Source organism: Rhea americana, unplaced genomic scaffold, assembly GCF_003343005.1.
Source record: "Rhea americana isolate MKP2758 unplaced genomic scaffold, rheAme1 scaffold_103, whole genome shotgun sequence".
Lineage (NCBI taxonomy): Eukaryota > Metazoa > Chordata > Aves > Rheiformes > Rheidae > Rhea > Rhea americana.
This window is the reverse complement of record NW_028185073.1, coordinates 2,082,546-2,096,163: the sequence shown is the minus strand read 5'-3', so window position 1 is coordinate 2,096,163 and position 13,618 is coordinate 2,082,546. Positions and strand designations below refer to the sequence as shown.

Genomic DNA, 13,618 nt, shown 5'->3' with positions numbered 1-13,618 from the left:
AGCACAGGGGGCTGTCAAATCAGAAGCCAACCTTAGCCTTTTCCTCCTTCACTGAACTTTATGAAGATTTTCTTTTTGGTTTGTATTTCTCAGAATTCTACCATTTCCCTAAGTTCTTCAAGTACAATTGCTGCAGATTTAAGCACATTTTTTGTAGAATGAGTTTGCAGAAGTTTAATAGTGTTAATGAAGTAAATCTGTTCCTCATCCAATCTTAAACTCAACTCTGGAGAGATCAAGGAAAAGAATTGTCTTATCAGATTTTAACATGAACACAAATAAACCAACAAGCTCTCATATGCTGTATCTTATATAATCAAACTCGTAACAATTTCTCTAACAAACCTCTGAGTACAGGGAGTAATTGTTTATTAAATCAATTTTAAAAACTGAGTTTTCCACACAAGGCAGGTATGTAGTATAGGAAATTTTCAGTGTAAAAAATGAGTTTTAAGAGACACTCCTCATAAGGACATCCCATTCCAACAGTTCAAATCCTCTAAACACACTACATTTATATTCAGGTTTGTCATGAGCCAGAACTCTACAGAACTATATAAAGACTCCTACACAGCTCCAAAGCAATATAGGAATGAAGCTGTGGAAGGGCATAGTGTAAAGATACTAGCTGATGGCAGACTAGTATCAGAGATAATTTACATGTTACCAGTGGAGAAAGATGTACTATCTTGTACCATGTAAGCAAAAGATATTATACGAATAATAAGCAGTTCATTATGCTAGTCTTTGTTGGCATTTGGATAGGTGCTTGAGGAAGACACCATCCTCGACCTGCCCTGGGTGAGAAGCTTAACCTCACTCTCTAAATTTGGTCTCATGTTGCCAGGTACCTTCAGAAAGCAGAAGCATTTCTCACCATCATCTATAAATCAAGCCATCTAGACCTTCATTTCCATTAACATGTCTAAGCCCTCAGGCACCAAATTGTAGGTAATAACTAGTGTTAACCACTATGTCTGTGAAGAGAGGGAGCAATATTTTTGATCCATGTGTTTCCTTCCCTGAAAGAGGAAGAATATCAGAGAGTGCTTTTGCCCACTTCTTCCTCAAATCACAGATCATAGGTGAAAAAGACCTCTTATTGTTCCACTTGCAAGATGGAATATAGCAGAAATTACATAGTATTACAACTGAAAAGTTTATTGATCTTATTGGATACTACTTTGCTTTCTTATCTTTGCTCTCTTTCAGAGTTGATTATTGTTTCCACGGAGAATTTTTACATATATACCTTCCTGTAAATCACATCACCTGATTCCTTCATTCACTCAGAAATATAAAGAAACTAGAATAAACAGGATTTTTCTCTATTTTATCCGTACATTATAGTGAATTTTTATTTCAAAACTAATCCAGTTCTCCAACGTCCTCCCTCTTATTTTCTTATTGCTCTAAATAAAACAATATTCAGTGTACTGCTTTCTCTGTTTGGCATGGAAGAAAAACTATACTAAAAATATTTTCTCTAATGCATCTCAGTGTGACTAGTTACCTTCAACTAAAGACAAATCTATGCATTAACATCTGTAGTAAATACAGAAAATGATACTTATGAGTAATTTATGAGAGGAAGTACACTATGATCCAATCAGGAATAAATAAAAGTGAAGATTATAGCACAGCACAGAAGTCAGTGAGCAGAACTTATGCTGCTTGCTGCTAACAACTGCTCCCTTGCTTTCTTTGCAATTCAGATTTTTTTGTACTCTCAAAATGGAATGATTACAGGGGTTCCTTGCTTCTTTTTGCATATTTCTGAGCTTTGACTAGATTTTCATGTGAACTTCTCAGGCAAGGATATACTGTCCCTTCTTTCTGTACCTTTCCCACACCACATGAGGCATGGTTCACCTTCTCTCCATGTGAAAGGAAGGTAAACTGATCTACGTAAAACTGAATTAAAAGAAATGGAAAGGGATGTATTCTGAAGAACTGGTCAATAGGATGATCCTGAAACTTCTTGCTGAACACTGCAGTCCTTCAGAGCATCAGAGTCCTTCTGGACCCTTCCCTGATTCAACATGTTCATGTATCCATTGTGGTCCATAGCTGTTTCTTCTTAATACCAGCTGGCCCCTTCTTATTTTTCAAGACAGGCTACTACCATTTATTATGCTTGGGTTTTGGATTGAGTGAAGAACAGTGCTGAAGTGTCAGATGGTCATCAGAACATAGTATTTCATCAAGTAAGTACAAAGCAGAAAAGACTACATAGTTCCAGGTCTCCAGGGGCMGTTTTGGCTATGTATTCAGCACCCATCACAATTCAAACTCCTGTTCAGCTCTATCTGCCTACAGATCTCTTTTTTTTCCTACTTTGAAAACTTGGAAAGAATCAGAACTTAGTCCTTCCAGCTAATGGAACTGTAGTAGCAAACCTACTGTTTTGGATCTCTATCTCAGGATGTCTCTTGTTCATAGAAAATCGGACAAATGACTGATATATTTAAGAAAATCGAATTCACATGAACAGAAATCATAGCAGTGCTTCAGAGGATGAAAAAAAAAGTTATTTTGTTACCCAAAACTTGGTTTAAACTGAAACAACCAGAATAACATAATGATGTGATGAGATACTGCGCAATAGAAAATAGAGAGCATGCAAAACTATGAATCTTCTCTGATGAGTACACATCAAGACTGTTGTCAGGCATGTTTTCTTAGCCCAATTGCTGAAAATAATGAATATCATTTTCAATATCTCTACCAATAGTCCATCAACAGCTGAAAGGCTTGGTGCTACTCTTGTTTTGCTTTGATATCAGTTGTCTTGATACTAGCATGAATTGTGTAGCATAGGAGAAAATCAGGTTGTGAATGGTTAATATAACCAAGTTTTTAACATTTCTTTATCATAATTTGTGATTTAAAGGGTGGACACTGATCTTCTCTCCTACTTTGCAGGATTTTGAACTTTATGAGCTAATACAGTGGGCAAGTTATAAGAAAAATCCCAGGGGGGTTGGTATAGCAGTTTCAAATTGAGCTTGGGTAACATTACAGTATTTTTAAAACAATTTAAAATTATTTTTAAAAATCAAGTGACAGGAAAATTCAACCACCACAATGAAGGATTTACTTGGAACAGCAGTTATTCACAAAATCTGATAATAAGTGATGAGACTGTGAAGTAATTTTATAAAAGTATGAAAAAAGAAGAAAGATAAATGTTCAGGGCAATAGAATACTGATTGAAAAGCCTCCACAAAAAGATAACGGAACTATTTTTAAAGCTCCATTTTACTTCCAGAGACACAGGAAAATGATTTAAAAAGAGGCTTTCATGCTGATTACTTTAGATCAAAATACAGCCTGCTCAAATGTAGCCAAAAATGTTGTGCAGCCAAGTAGATGCAATGTGTTCCAGTGCACTATGTGTCCATGGATATTCCGGAATATACTGTAGGTACAGCTGGGAAATCTCAGAGATACCCCTTGTCCAGAATTCAGCTATTGGGTTATAAAAATATTTTCACATTTCCTGCAGATGGCTAGATTCTTTTCTTCACTAGTAATTTTAATTCAGAATTCATTATGGACAGCTGCTGGCTCTGATAGAACCTAATTGCTCTTTTACTAGACTCAGCTGCAAGCAGTCAGATTTCCTTTTCCTTTATAGAGTATATTATATATAAACATGGGCGGGGAGAAAAATAACCAATTAACTAAATACATATGGATAAAATGACTCACTAAGAGTGCTGATCAAATAATGTATCAAACTACAGCTTAGGTCAAAAGAAATTACAAGCCTTGTAGGACATGATAATATATGTATGGAAATAATTATCAGCACTAACATATTTGTAATTTGAGATAACACACGGAAAAGGCACTGCTTCAGTTCAAAGAATCTTACACAAATTATTACATTTTATTAAGGGATAGGTTATTGCACTGAGAAAAAGTCATCAGTCTTCAGAAGACCTACTCAATGGAAACCATTTATCAGCTGAAACCAATGCAGGCCTTTGTACTTCCACTGGACAACTTAGCAAGAAAACCTGGCATAATTCTGGAACTATTTTATTTCTTGTTAAAAGATTGACTAAGGAACAGCTACTGTTAGTGAGGCTACAGAAAAAGAGCACAGCACAAATGGGAGAGCTGAGACAGGCAGCAAAAATGACTATAGATGTGAAGGGTCACCTGCCTTCACCTTCCAAATGAGAAGTGTAGAAGGAGGTTAGAAGGTTTGAATTAGACAAAGGATGAACATAAGGGAAAGACAGAAGTATATAAAAAAGAAACAGCATGAAAGTATGTCTCTTTTCCTCCCTTTACCCAAAGACTACAATGCAGTATACAGTGAAATGAAAAGACAAGTGTTCAAAGTAAAAATAAACAGATATCTTCTAAGATGACATGTCAAACTATTTGTCAGAGGATAATACTAAGACAAGAATCAGAAAGTTTGGTTTTGTTCTTTAAAATATGTATACAAYCATGAATATGAAAAATAAAATTTCCATAGGTTTCTGTAGATAATTAAAGAAATAAGAGAGGGAAAGAATAGAAATCCTCATGAAGCAGGACTAAATCAGGCACCAGCTGCTTGCTGCTAAGAGGAAATCTTATTGAAGTATTGTCAGTTGTTGAAGTTTTTATGCTTTCCTCTGAAAGTCCTGACATTCACCATTGTCAGGGACAGGATACTGGCCTAGATAGATCTCTGATTCTATCTACTAGTGGCATTTACTTTGTTCCTTTACAGATTTAGAAAATTCTAACTTTCCAGAAACAAAATCTTGCCTTATGCAGTCATAGCAGCTCTTCCAGGATTTCAAAAGATAATCCAGTCCTGGATCACAGCACTGGTCATATAATCTCTGAACCACAGGCTAAGTGCCAAGCTAACTAATTTCATCAAGAGAACCAGAAGTAGATATTTTTCATTCTTTGAACCTGCATGAAGAAATACTCTTCTTACTTGTTATTTGTATGCTTCTGAATTTTAATAATTGTTCCAGTGATACTTACTGAGTGTTTGTGCTTATAAACAACTGGAACACATACTGTACACAGAACAGATACAATCCAGTTTTTATGAAAGGCTAGCTTCTTGTGCTGAAATGTTTTTTAACTTAAAATGAAACTTAAAAATAGATCAGCCTCAGTTTGCTGGTGTTTCTTGTTTCAAGAAGGATTTCTGTCTCATGGCTAGGAAACAGCATTTTATTCATGTTTTTCCACTCAAAGAAAATATCAAGGTACCCTAGCCACTCTTTAAGGACATTATTGCACACTGCCGTAATTACTACTGTATGGTAATCCTTCTCATATTCATACTTCTAGATTTTGATTATGTGAGAACCTAAATCAAAGCATACAAATTAGGGATAAARGTCTTTAAGATCCAGATTATCCATAATTTAAGAAAGTATCAGTAGGGGGAGGTTACCAGCATCTCTGGAATTGTCTGGCATCATTTATTTATCCTCATAAGTAATGACACTCAAATATGAAATAGAGGAACAAAATTTCAGCATTCTTGCTGGGATCCCTCACTGGATCCATCCAGCATATAGACCATGCGCATAACACAGTAATCTGGTGAAAGTCTGTATGATTACCATAAAACAGGGAGGGGGTTCAAACTTGAAGCTTTTGGAATCTAAAATTTCACAATCTTGACAGCTTTCCTGGTAGGAATAAGAACAAAAGACCCAACTACTGTCCCTAGGTGACATTACAGAGGTGATTATGAAATAATGACTTGCTATGCAGACTATGTATGAACCTCTTGCTAGTGTAGTGTTCCCATTTCTGGCAGGAAGCATTTATCAACCTTTCTACAAGACTCCTTTTCATTCTCCAGTAGACTCCACAATCCCAATAACTGTGAAGATAGAAAAAAATACAAAAATTTTTAAATGAAGAGAGTGTATGTGTGTGATTCATAGCAGTGCTGAACAGAGAGAGATTGYGATGGAAATCATGATGGAAAGAAAGTTTCAGCTCCTTAAACAGAGACTCCCCAGTATCAAACTCTGTAAGTCTTGTGACACTTTGGAGAAGGTACATGGAGAAATTAAGTTCCTCCAGTCTTCCACATTTGTCAGCATCATGACACGGTTAGAGTAACTGAGACTGACAAGACAAATGGAATAAAATGAAAAGTATGGACATGAACCGGTTGCTGTGTATTTATAATAAGGGGAATATAACTTATGTTACAATTACATTCACTAAGAATTAAGCATCTAAAACTGTGCTACCAGCTACCTCTCTCCTTTAAGAAAGGAATCTAAGAACAGCCTGCCCCTGCAGCCCTTCACTTTTTATGTGTGAACTAAGCCTGTGAGAAAAATGTTGTCTTCCTAAGACACAYGGCAACTTACAGCTAAAAGCTGGAGGATAAATGTACATACAGTGTATTTRTGAATGGAGTTTACCCAGTCCAGTCTAATGTACAGTAGCATCCCAATGGCTGCTGAAAGAGGAAGTAGGAGGAACCACAGAAAGTTTAGAATATTTGGGGTATTAAAACACATGTGAAATGAACATATGTTTACTACCTTTTCCTCTTCAGAGCTTTCAGCTATCCTGGGGAGTGGGGTAAGATCCTGAGCTGTTCTTAGGGCAGGGAGAAGGAAGGGATGAGGAAGTTTTTATCATTTTTCATTCTCCTTTGAGAGATTTCTGAATATGTATGGGGGGGGGGGAAGTACCTCCCACCCAGCATGAAAAAGGGTAGACACTCATCAGAAACCTACTCTTCACTCAGATTAGAAACTGAGTGTCTATATGTGGCATGTGTCAGTAGCAGTAGAGAGGTTAAAAAGATAGAGCAGTGAAGTGAAACAATCCTTGTACCTCATTTTTGGGGCATTCTGACCTTGAATAGAACTTTCAAAGTGTTTTACTTTAAGAAATACAAAGCCATATTGCACTTTGTTAACTTCCTAAAATTAAAGTGCACTAATTGGTTGTATTAGTACATAAGACAAGGAGCTACTTAAAACAGTTCCTTGCATTTTTCCAAACAATCCAGGTATTTCTGTATGCAATACCAGCATTATCAGTAAATACCAAAACTTCACAAAGTTAAGTGCCTTAAGGATATGCCCTATGATACTGATACTAGAAAGAAAAAAAGGTATTGAAACATGTGGGATTGCACTTACACTTTAAGCTTTTATGTAGTGCTACTGAAGTAATTTCTGCGATGTTTAAAAAAATAGTGTTATAAAGCTCCAAACGCCCTCCGGTACTATTTTATTGTGATCTGATTAGCACCTGTTTGCCTGCACTAATCCAACTTCAAACAAAAACGTGTGCTTTCTCCGCTATCATTAGACCACGTATTACAGCTTCACCAATGCAGGCTCCTAGGGTGTAAGCCTGCTCTTTTTTTGTTGTTGTTTAAAACCTCTTTTCTAGATCAGCTCTGCAAATTAAGGCAAGTCATGTGGAGGCAGCAGCTGTGCTGTGATATTACTGAACTACTGTGCAAAGGGACTGAAAGGATACAGGCTGAAAACATAACAGTCTGTAACTGAAAAAGCATCTACTCGCACCAAGTATTTCTACCACCACTGAAAAAAATTTCAGACAAGTTACTCCTAATGAGCCATGTCAAGACTTGAACACACACAAAAGGTATCTACAAACAAGATGGGATTGCCAGATTTCCTTTGTCCTATCAGTTCTTGCTGGGTCCAGCCTTACCTTTGAGTTAGATGCTTTCCTCTACCATTTTCACTGTTCAAATCTCATACTGAAATAATGACACTGATGGCTTTGACAGAATGTAACTCAAGCAAGGATCACAGAATATTGCAGTTTATTAAGAACATATGCCTAATTTAATTTTTGACTGATTTGAACTTTCCTAAATTATCTTTCTTCTCTGTAGATGTAGATAAAAGAGTATAGATTTTTTCTTGATAGAAGAGCACAGTGGCATTATGCATTTATATTACCACTATACATTTTTTCATGCAGATAGTCCTACCAGCATAACTGATTTTCTAAATATGAAATCTGCGTTTAGATTAGGCCTTGATGTAAATTTGGGTGCTTCTACCCGATCTTTTCAGCAATGACCTATGTATTCTTAAAATAGAATGTAGTTTTAATTATCTTTTAATTATCTTTTCATCTTAAAAATCTACTATCTTTTCTGCATAAGCAAAAGCCTTGACTGCTACATACAACTTTTTTCAATGATTTCGACACCTGTATTCGATTCAAATTCAACATTACACAGGCAGCCAAACTATTAATTATCAAAATATAGATGTGTGAATGACACGCAAAGATGTCTCTTGCACAGACAATAATTATAAATAACTAATGAGGCTATCACGTATGCTACTCATATTTTTGCATTTGTTTTTGCTCTCATTACACAAAAATTCTTAKCAGGAGTTGCACTTCCATTTGTTAGACTTGCATTTATCAGAACATATGTTTTGTTAAGTCAAGTAATTTTGAATGGTGATTCTTATTTTGTATTTACAGTTAGTTTCATCATTTAAGATTTTTACTGGACACTGTTCTATAAATAAAATGCATTCAAATATTTAGAGTGTGAGTCTACAGCTGTGACTTGTTTTCACCTCAGATTTTCTCCACTAATAAGCACACTGTAAATTATTAAATAAATTATTCAGATATTTTGCCAGTCTTTCCTAGGAATAGGATAGTAAGCTAGCTTATGTWGATAATGGTTGCATTGAGGTGTTGCTTCAAATAGGTCTTGGCTGTCACTGTTAAAGCGGATCTTCAGCTACAGGATATATAGCCACATCCTCAAAGCATCAAAAAAGCTGGAAAAATCTGTTACTCTCTTAAAATAAAGAAGCAGTGCACTATAGATAACTATAGGTCAATATTATAGTGAATATGAAGAACTGGGTAAGGAAAAGCTTGGAATATACACTTTCACTTAGAAAACCCACACATAAAAGCAGAATAAATACTGTGCTACTCTCCAAGGGTCAAAATGCAGAGATGTGGGCCTACTATTTATTCCTTATTCAAGCAGCCTGCTTTTACTGGGAGCTGACCTGCATCAAAAATGAAAAGAAGCTCAGATGTAGAGCAATAAAACTCTGAGCTAAATTCACAGACMTTTTATGGAAAAGTAAGTCTTCTCTGTTTTTAGTTGCCTAATAGCTATTATTTTCAATTTTTCTTTGTTAAAAGCTCTGCAGGAAAATAGTTCCACAGCTTCTTCCCAGCTGCTATGTCTTTACCAAACACATTTTGAAAGGTAAAAACCCCTGTATTTATAGTTCTATAATATGTCATTATTATGATTTCCTGAGTTCTGGCACTTTGTTAGGTACTGAAGGAAACAGAAAGGAAGGTATTATTGCTGTCACAAATGTCCTATATTCCCCTATATATCCCACATTCCTAATGGGTAGTCATCTCAGATTAGTCCTTCTGTTGCCATCAGTGGGATATCTTGAAAAAACACTTCCCAGCATACAAGCATACAAGATTTGGCCTTGTGCTATACTGACATACTCTAGTGGAGGAGGTTTGGAATTTTTTTAATATTTAAATGATGGTAGTGGATAAGCTTTAATGAAAAGAGGAGGAGGGAGCCTTGAACACAAAATGGGAGACTCTGATAGGCAACATCTAGAAAAAAGGAAAATAGGGCTGTTTAAAAGGCTGCAGAGATAAAAAATGAAGAAATGAAAACTGAGAGGTTTGTCAGGAACAGAAAAACCATCTCAACAAGGAAGGGTGACTACTGGAAGGTACCTGGAAGGGAATGAAAGGTAATGAATGACAAAAAATGGCAGAAGAATGCTACTGTTAGAATGACAAACATTTTTCAGAGAAACAATAAGATACTTAGGAGCACATTTGATACTGAAAATATCATGCAGAAGAAAGAAAATAAAAGACAGAAGCACAAAGATGTAGTTGGAACCATGGCACACGGTTCAGCAATACAGTATAAAACAGTGCAACATGTGTGAAGAACTGCAGGACAGAACTGTGAAACTGAAAGTCAGAAATAGAATGGAACTAGAGGAGACCACAAGACCACAGAAAAAAGAGCATTTCAGACACAGAGATGAGAAAATTGAAAAACAGAGAGATAATTAAGAATGAGAGGCAAAAGAAAGAATGGAATGGAGAAATTTACAAATGAGCCATACAGTGGTAAATAAAAAGGAAAGGGTAAAACAAGGGTAAATAAAAATTTGAAATCAGATTCTAAGAAAGAAATGATAGCATGCCATACTTGCTTGTTTTTTAAATTTAAGCATAAGCTCAATTTAAGATCAGCTTGAACTGAAATGTTTGGGCACTTTCTGTACTTTTATTCCAAATTAAAAGGGACTGTTTTTCATGTATCTGAATGAATGCATATCTAGTAGCCTAGAAAAAAAGAATTGTGCTGATGCTCTGCCAGTGTCCCATTTCTATTTTTTACCTTTTTTTTTTTCTTTTTAACCAATTTAGTAGTGTCAAATCCAAAGAGATAAAGGTGTACAGATCTCAAAATACACCATTCCTATAATATGCCTGAAAAACAAAAGCTGGAAGGAGACACTCTCATTAACACTATCATTGTAAGAAAGGCTGTAGCAAATTATTCCTGTTGGTCTGTTAGCTAGACAGTCAGCACATTAATACTGGCAAGTTAACAAGTACATTCACAGACTTTGGACTCATTGCAACACTGGCTGCTACATGCTGAATAACAGCACAATTTTTAAAGGAGTACAGAGTTATGATGCAAATTTGCAAGTAAACTGGTTTAATTAATTTCTTCTCATAGAAAAATTGTTGAGAATTGGATTTAAAAGGTGGGCTAGGATAATGGAATGCTTGGATTGTATGAAATGTCTAATTCCTTATATCTCAAGAAGCAAGGCAAAGAACTTCAACGAACTTGCTAGCAGGATACATATATTGTAGAATATAGAGAAAAAAAGTAATATGAAATTGGAAAAAAAAMCACTTAAGAAGCAAGGAATCACACTAACTAAACCTGATTACCCTTTTCACTGAAATTTGCATGTAGAACCAATGGCAAAGAGAAAAGAATGACCTCACAATCCATCAATACCACTGAGTGACCCTGAGTCCTGTATTTTATTATATCTTTCCGAGTGACTTGCTGGGTGGTCTATTTTTGCTTTGAGAGAATTAAGGTAAATTATACCAAATTATCAACCTTCCCACAATGATCTGAGGATTCATTTCTCTGATTAATTTTGCTTTTAATTTTGGGCATAACGCCTTTGTTGCTGAACACCTTTGGAGATATGCTATATATGCATCAAGCTGATAAAATTAGAGCATTAACATTTTACATTAAAAGATACTGAAGTATTTCTAAGAACCTATAACTACAGGTACAAGAAGATCCAGCTCCATATAGAAACTATAGAAATAGTATCTATATTACTATTGATTATTATTCCACTTTCCTAACCCTGGTGCTTCAATATGCATTAAATGTCTATTTAAATGTCTATTCTATGTGTTCTCTAATCTCATTTGAACAGTCTGTGCCTTTCAGCATTTAACTCCTGCTTATGTTATTTTCCTGGTAATTTTCTTTACCTACCTTATTTACATGAGCTTCTTTTTATCACTTTAGAAATGTTCACATAACTGGCTTCTGTGGAAGGTCAGAACTGAGGAGGACAGGGACTGGTATACTATAATCCTCATGGTTCCTATTCCTCAGTTAGTGGCTAACAAAAGTAAGATGTTTTTCAAGTATGTTTAGCATATGTAGCATCAGTAAACAGGGGAAAGTCCTTAGCCTTATTAAGTATCATATCCCAAAATAAAGTCCAAAAAAATCAGTGGTCTTAGCAATTTCCTTCAAAAAGGGCAGCACAGAATGTTATGCAAGCTATATCAACATAGCTCTGCAAGAAGTGAGGGTAAGGGTCATCCCACAGATATCTACCAGAATATGCAGATATACACTGGTGCTGTTCTTACCAGCGTGGTTTAAAGTTCTGTTTCTCAATGGTTTGCTCCTGTCCAAGATTCTCAAAAATTATAATCTTTTCCTCATATTTTCCTCATTCTCAGAAGCTTAATAATAAAAGGAGCTGCTGTTGTTCTCTCTAGGGTTCATTAATTTTGTTCTTGTGATGCCCAAAGAGGTTTGCTAGATACAGCATGAAGCACCCATTTCTTAAGAATGGAGCTCAACTTCTTCCCTGGGCCTCTCCTTTGCAGTTCCCCTTCTTCWCAGTTTTAAGCTTAGGGTTTAACTTTGAATATGAATTACTTACTGTCAGTAAGAGTTCCCATTTATCTTTCTTAAATTTCATGCTCTTTTATGGACAATAGAAAAATATTTCAAAGATATTTTATCACCCCAAACTTGCCCTTTATTCAGTGTGCGAGCTCTTAAAACAACAGAATCCTCTTCCTTCTTCATGTAGGCTTCTGAGTGCCATAGATAAACATATATGCTCCCTGCAGACCACTGTCATCCTCTCTCCTTGTAGACCTTTAGATATTCTAAAATGAATTCCTTTTGCATAGACCAAAGGAAAAAAAATTGAGTCCATCCAACTTGTCAGTGCTATAGTGAAGTCCCTAATTTGCAAAGCAACCATCTTTCTTTTTGACCTATTCAAAAGCAAGAGATATGAAGTCTCTTCGATGGCACAACCACAGTGAAACCTCACTATAGCAGATACCCTAAAAGAAGACAATGTTTTTATCTGATAAGATAATCTTGATGTAAGATAGTTCAAGATGCTTTGAAAGGCAGTCTGGGCTTACCTGCAATGTACAACCATAGGTCCAGCATCAGGTGGGTTACAGGTTTTGACTCGCCGCAGGAAAGCTAAGAATGGTGTAGGATGTTCAGGAACACCATGGTCAGGCCAGGCAGTGAACTGAAATTGCCTCACTTCCCTTTTCTCACTTGAACCATTCTATGAAATGAAAAAAACTTCATGAAACAACTATGATTTGATGTAGTATCAACACTTTTGAATGAAACAGCCAAAGAAGCATATACACCAGGAAATAAGACTTAAATCATATTGGAACCAGGGAGAAAAAGCTCTGGCTATGGGGGAAAACATTTTTTTTATATTCTAAATTGCAGGTTTTATGGTTCCAATAACATAAGGACTTTAGCTATACTGCACAATAATGCATCACAACAACTGCAAGTGCCTCAGCTAATTTTTCATTTTCAAAAATACACTCTGATAGCAGAACAGCTGTTTCATTCTTCAGTGCTGCCAGCAGGATCAAGATTTAAGTAAATCCCTAACAAATCTGATTTCATAAAAACATCTTTATGTTAAAAAGAAAAAGAGAGAGAAAAAGAAAGAAAGATAGAAAAAGAGAGAGTAAAGAAGGGGAGAAGGGATGAGGAAAGCAAACAAGGAAGCAAGGAAGAGGGAAAAAAGAAAGAAAACGTACCTTGTAAAGTGCAAATGTACGAACACAATATGTTGCTAGTTCAACAGTGTCCAAGAGGGTCACTTGGATTAGCCCATAAGTTTCTGTGCCTCTGCTTGGCCAGTATTGATCACATTTCACCTGCAGTGAAAAAAAATATAATTACTTCATATATTAATGAACCTGAGTGTGTATCACTGTAGTCTTTTAAAGTACCTGGAACTATGATGTT

General features: G+C 35.8%; 1 protein-coding gene across 5 annotated transcripts in view; it reads right to left on the bottom strand.

Moving 5' to 3' along the window:
• PTPRD (protein tyrosine phosphatase receptor type D) overlaps nucleotides 1-13,618 on the bottom strand; it is a 276,887-nt gene that overhangs the window by 25,226 nt on the left and 238,043 nt on the right. For all 5 annotated transcript variants that reach the window (XM_085307099.1, XM_085307065.1, XM_085307073.1 and 2 more), the window contains 2 exons: nucleotides 13,408-13,527; nucleotides 12,754-12,908 (listed from right to left, as the gene is read on the bottom strand). In XM_085307099.1, the coding sequence (XP_085163225.1) occupies nucleotides 12,754-12,908; nucleotides 13,408-13,527 (275 nt within the window). The remainder of the gene's footprint in view (nucleotides 1-12,753; nucleotides 12,909-13,407; nucleotides 13,528-13,618) is intronic.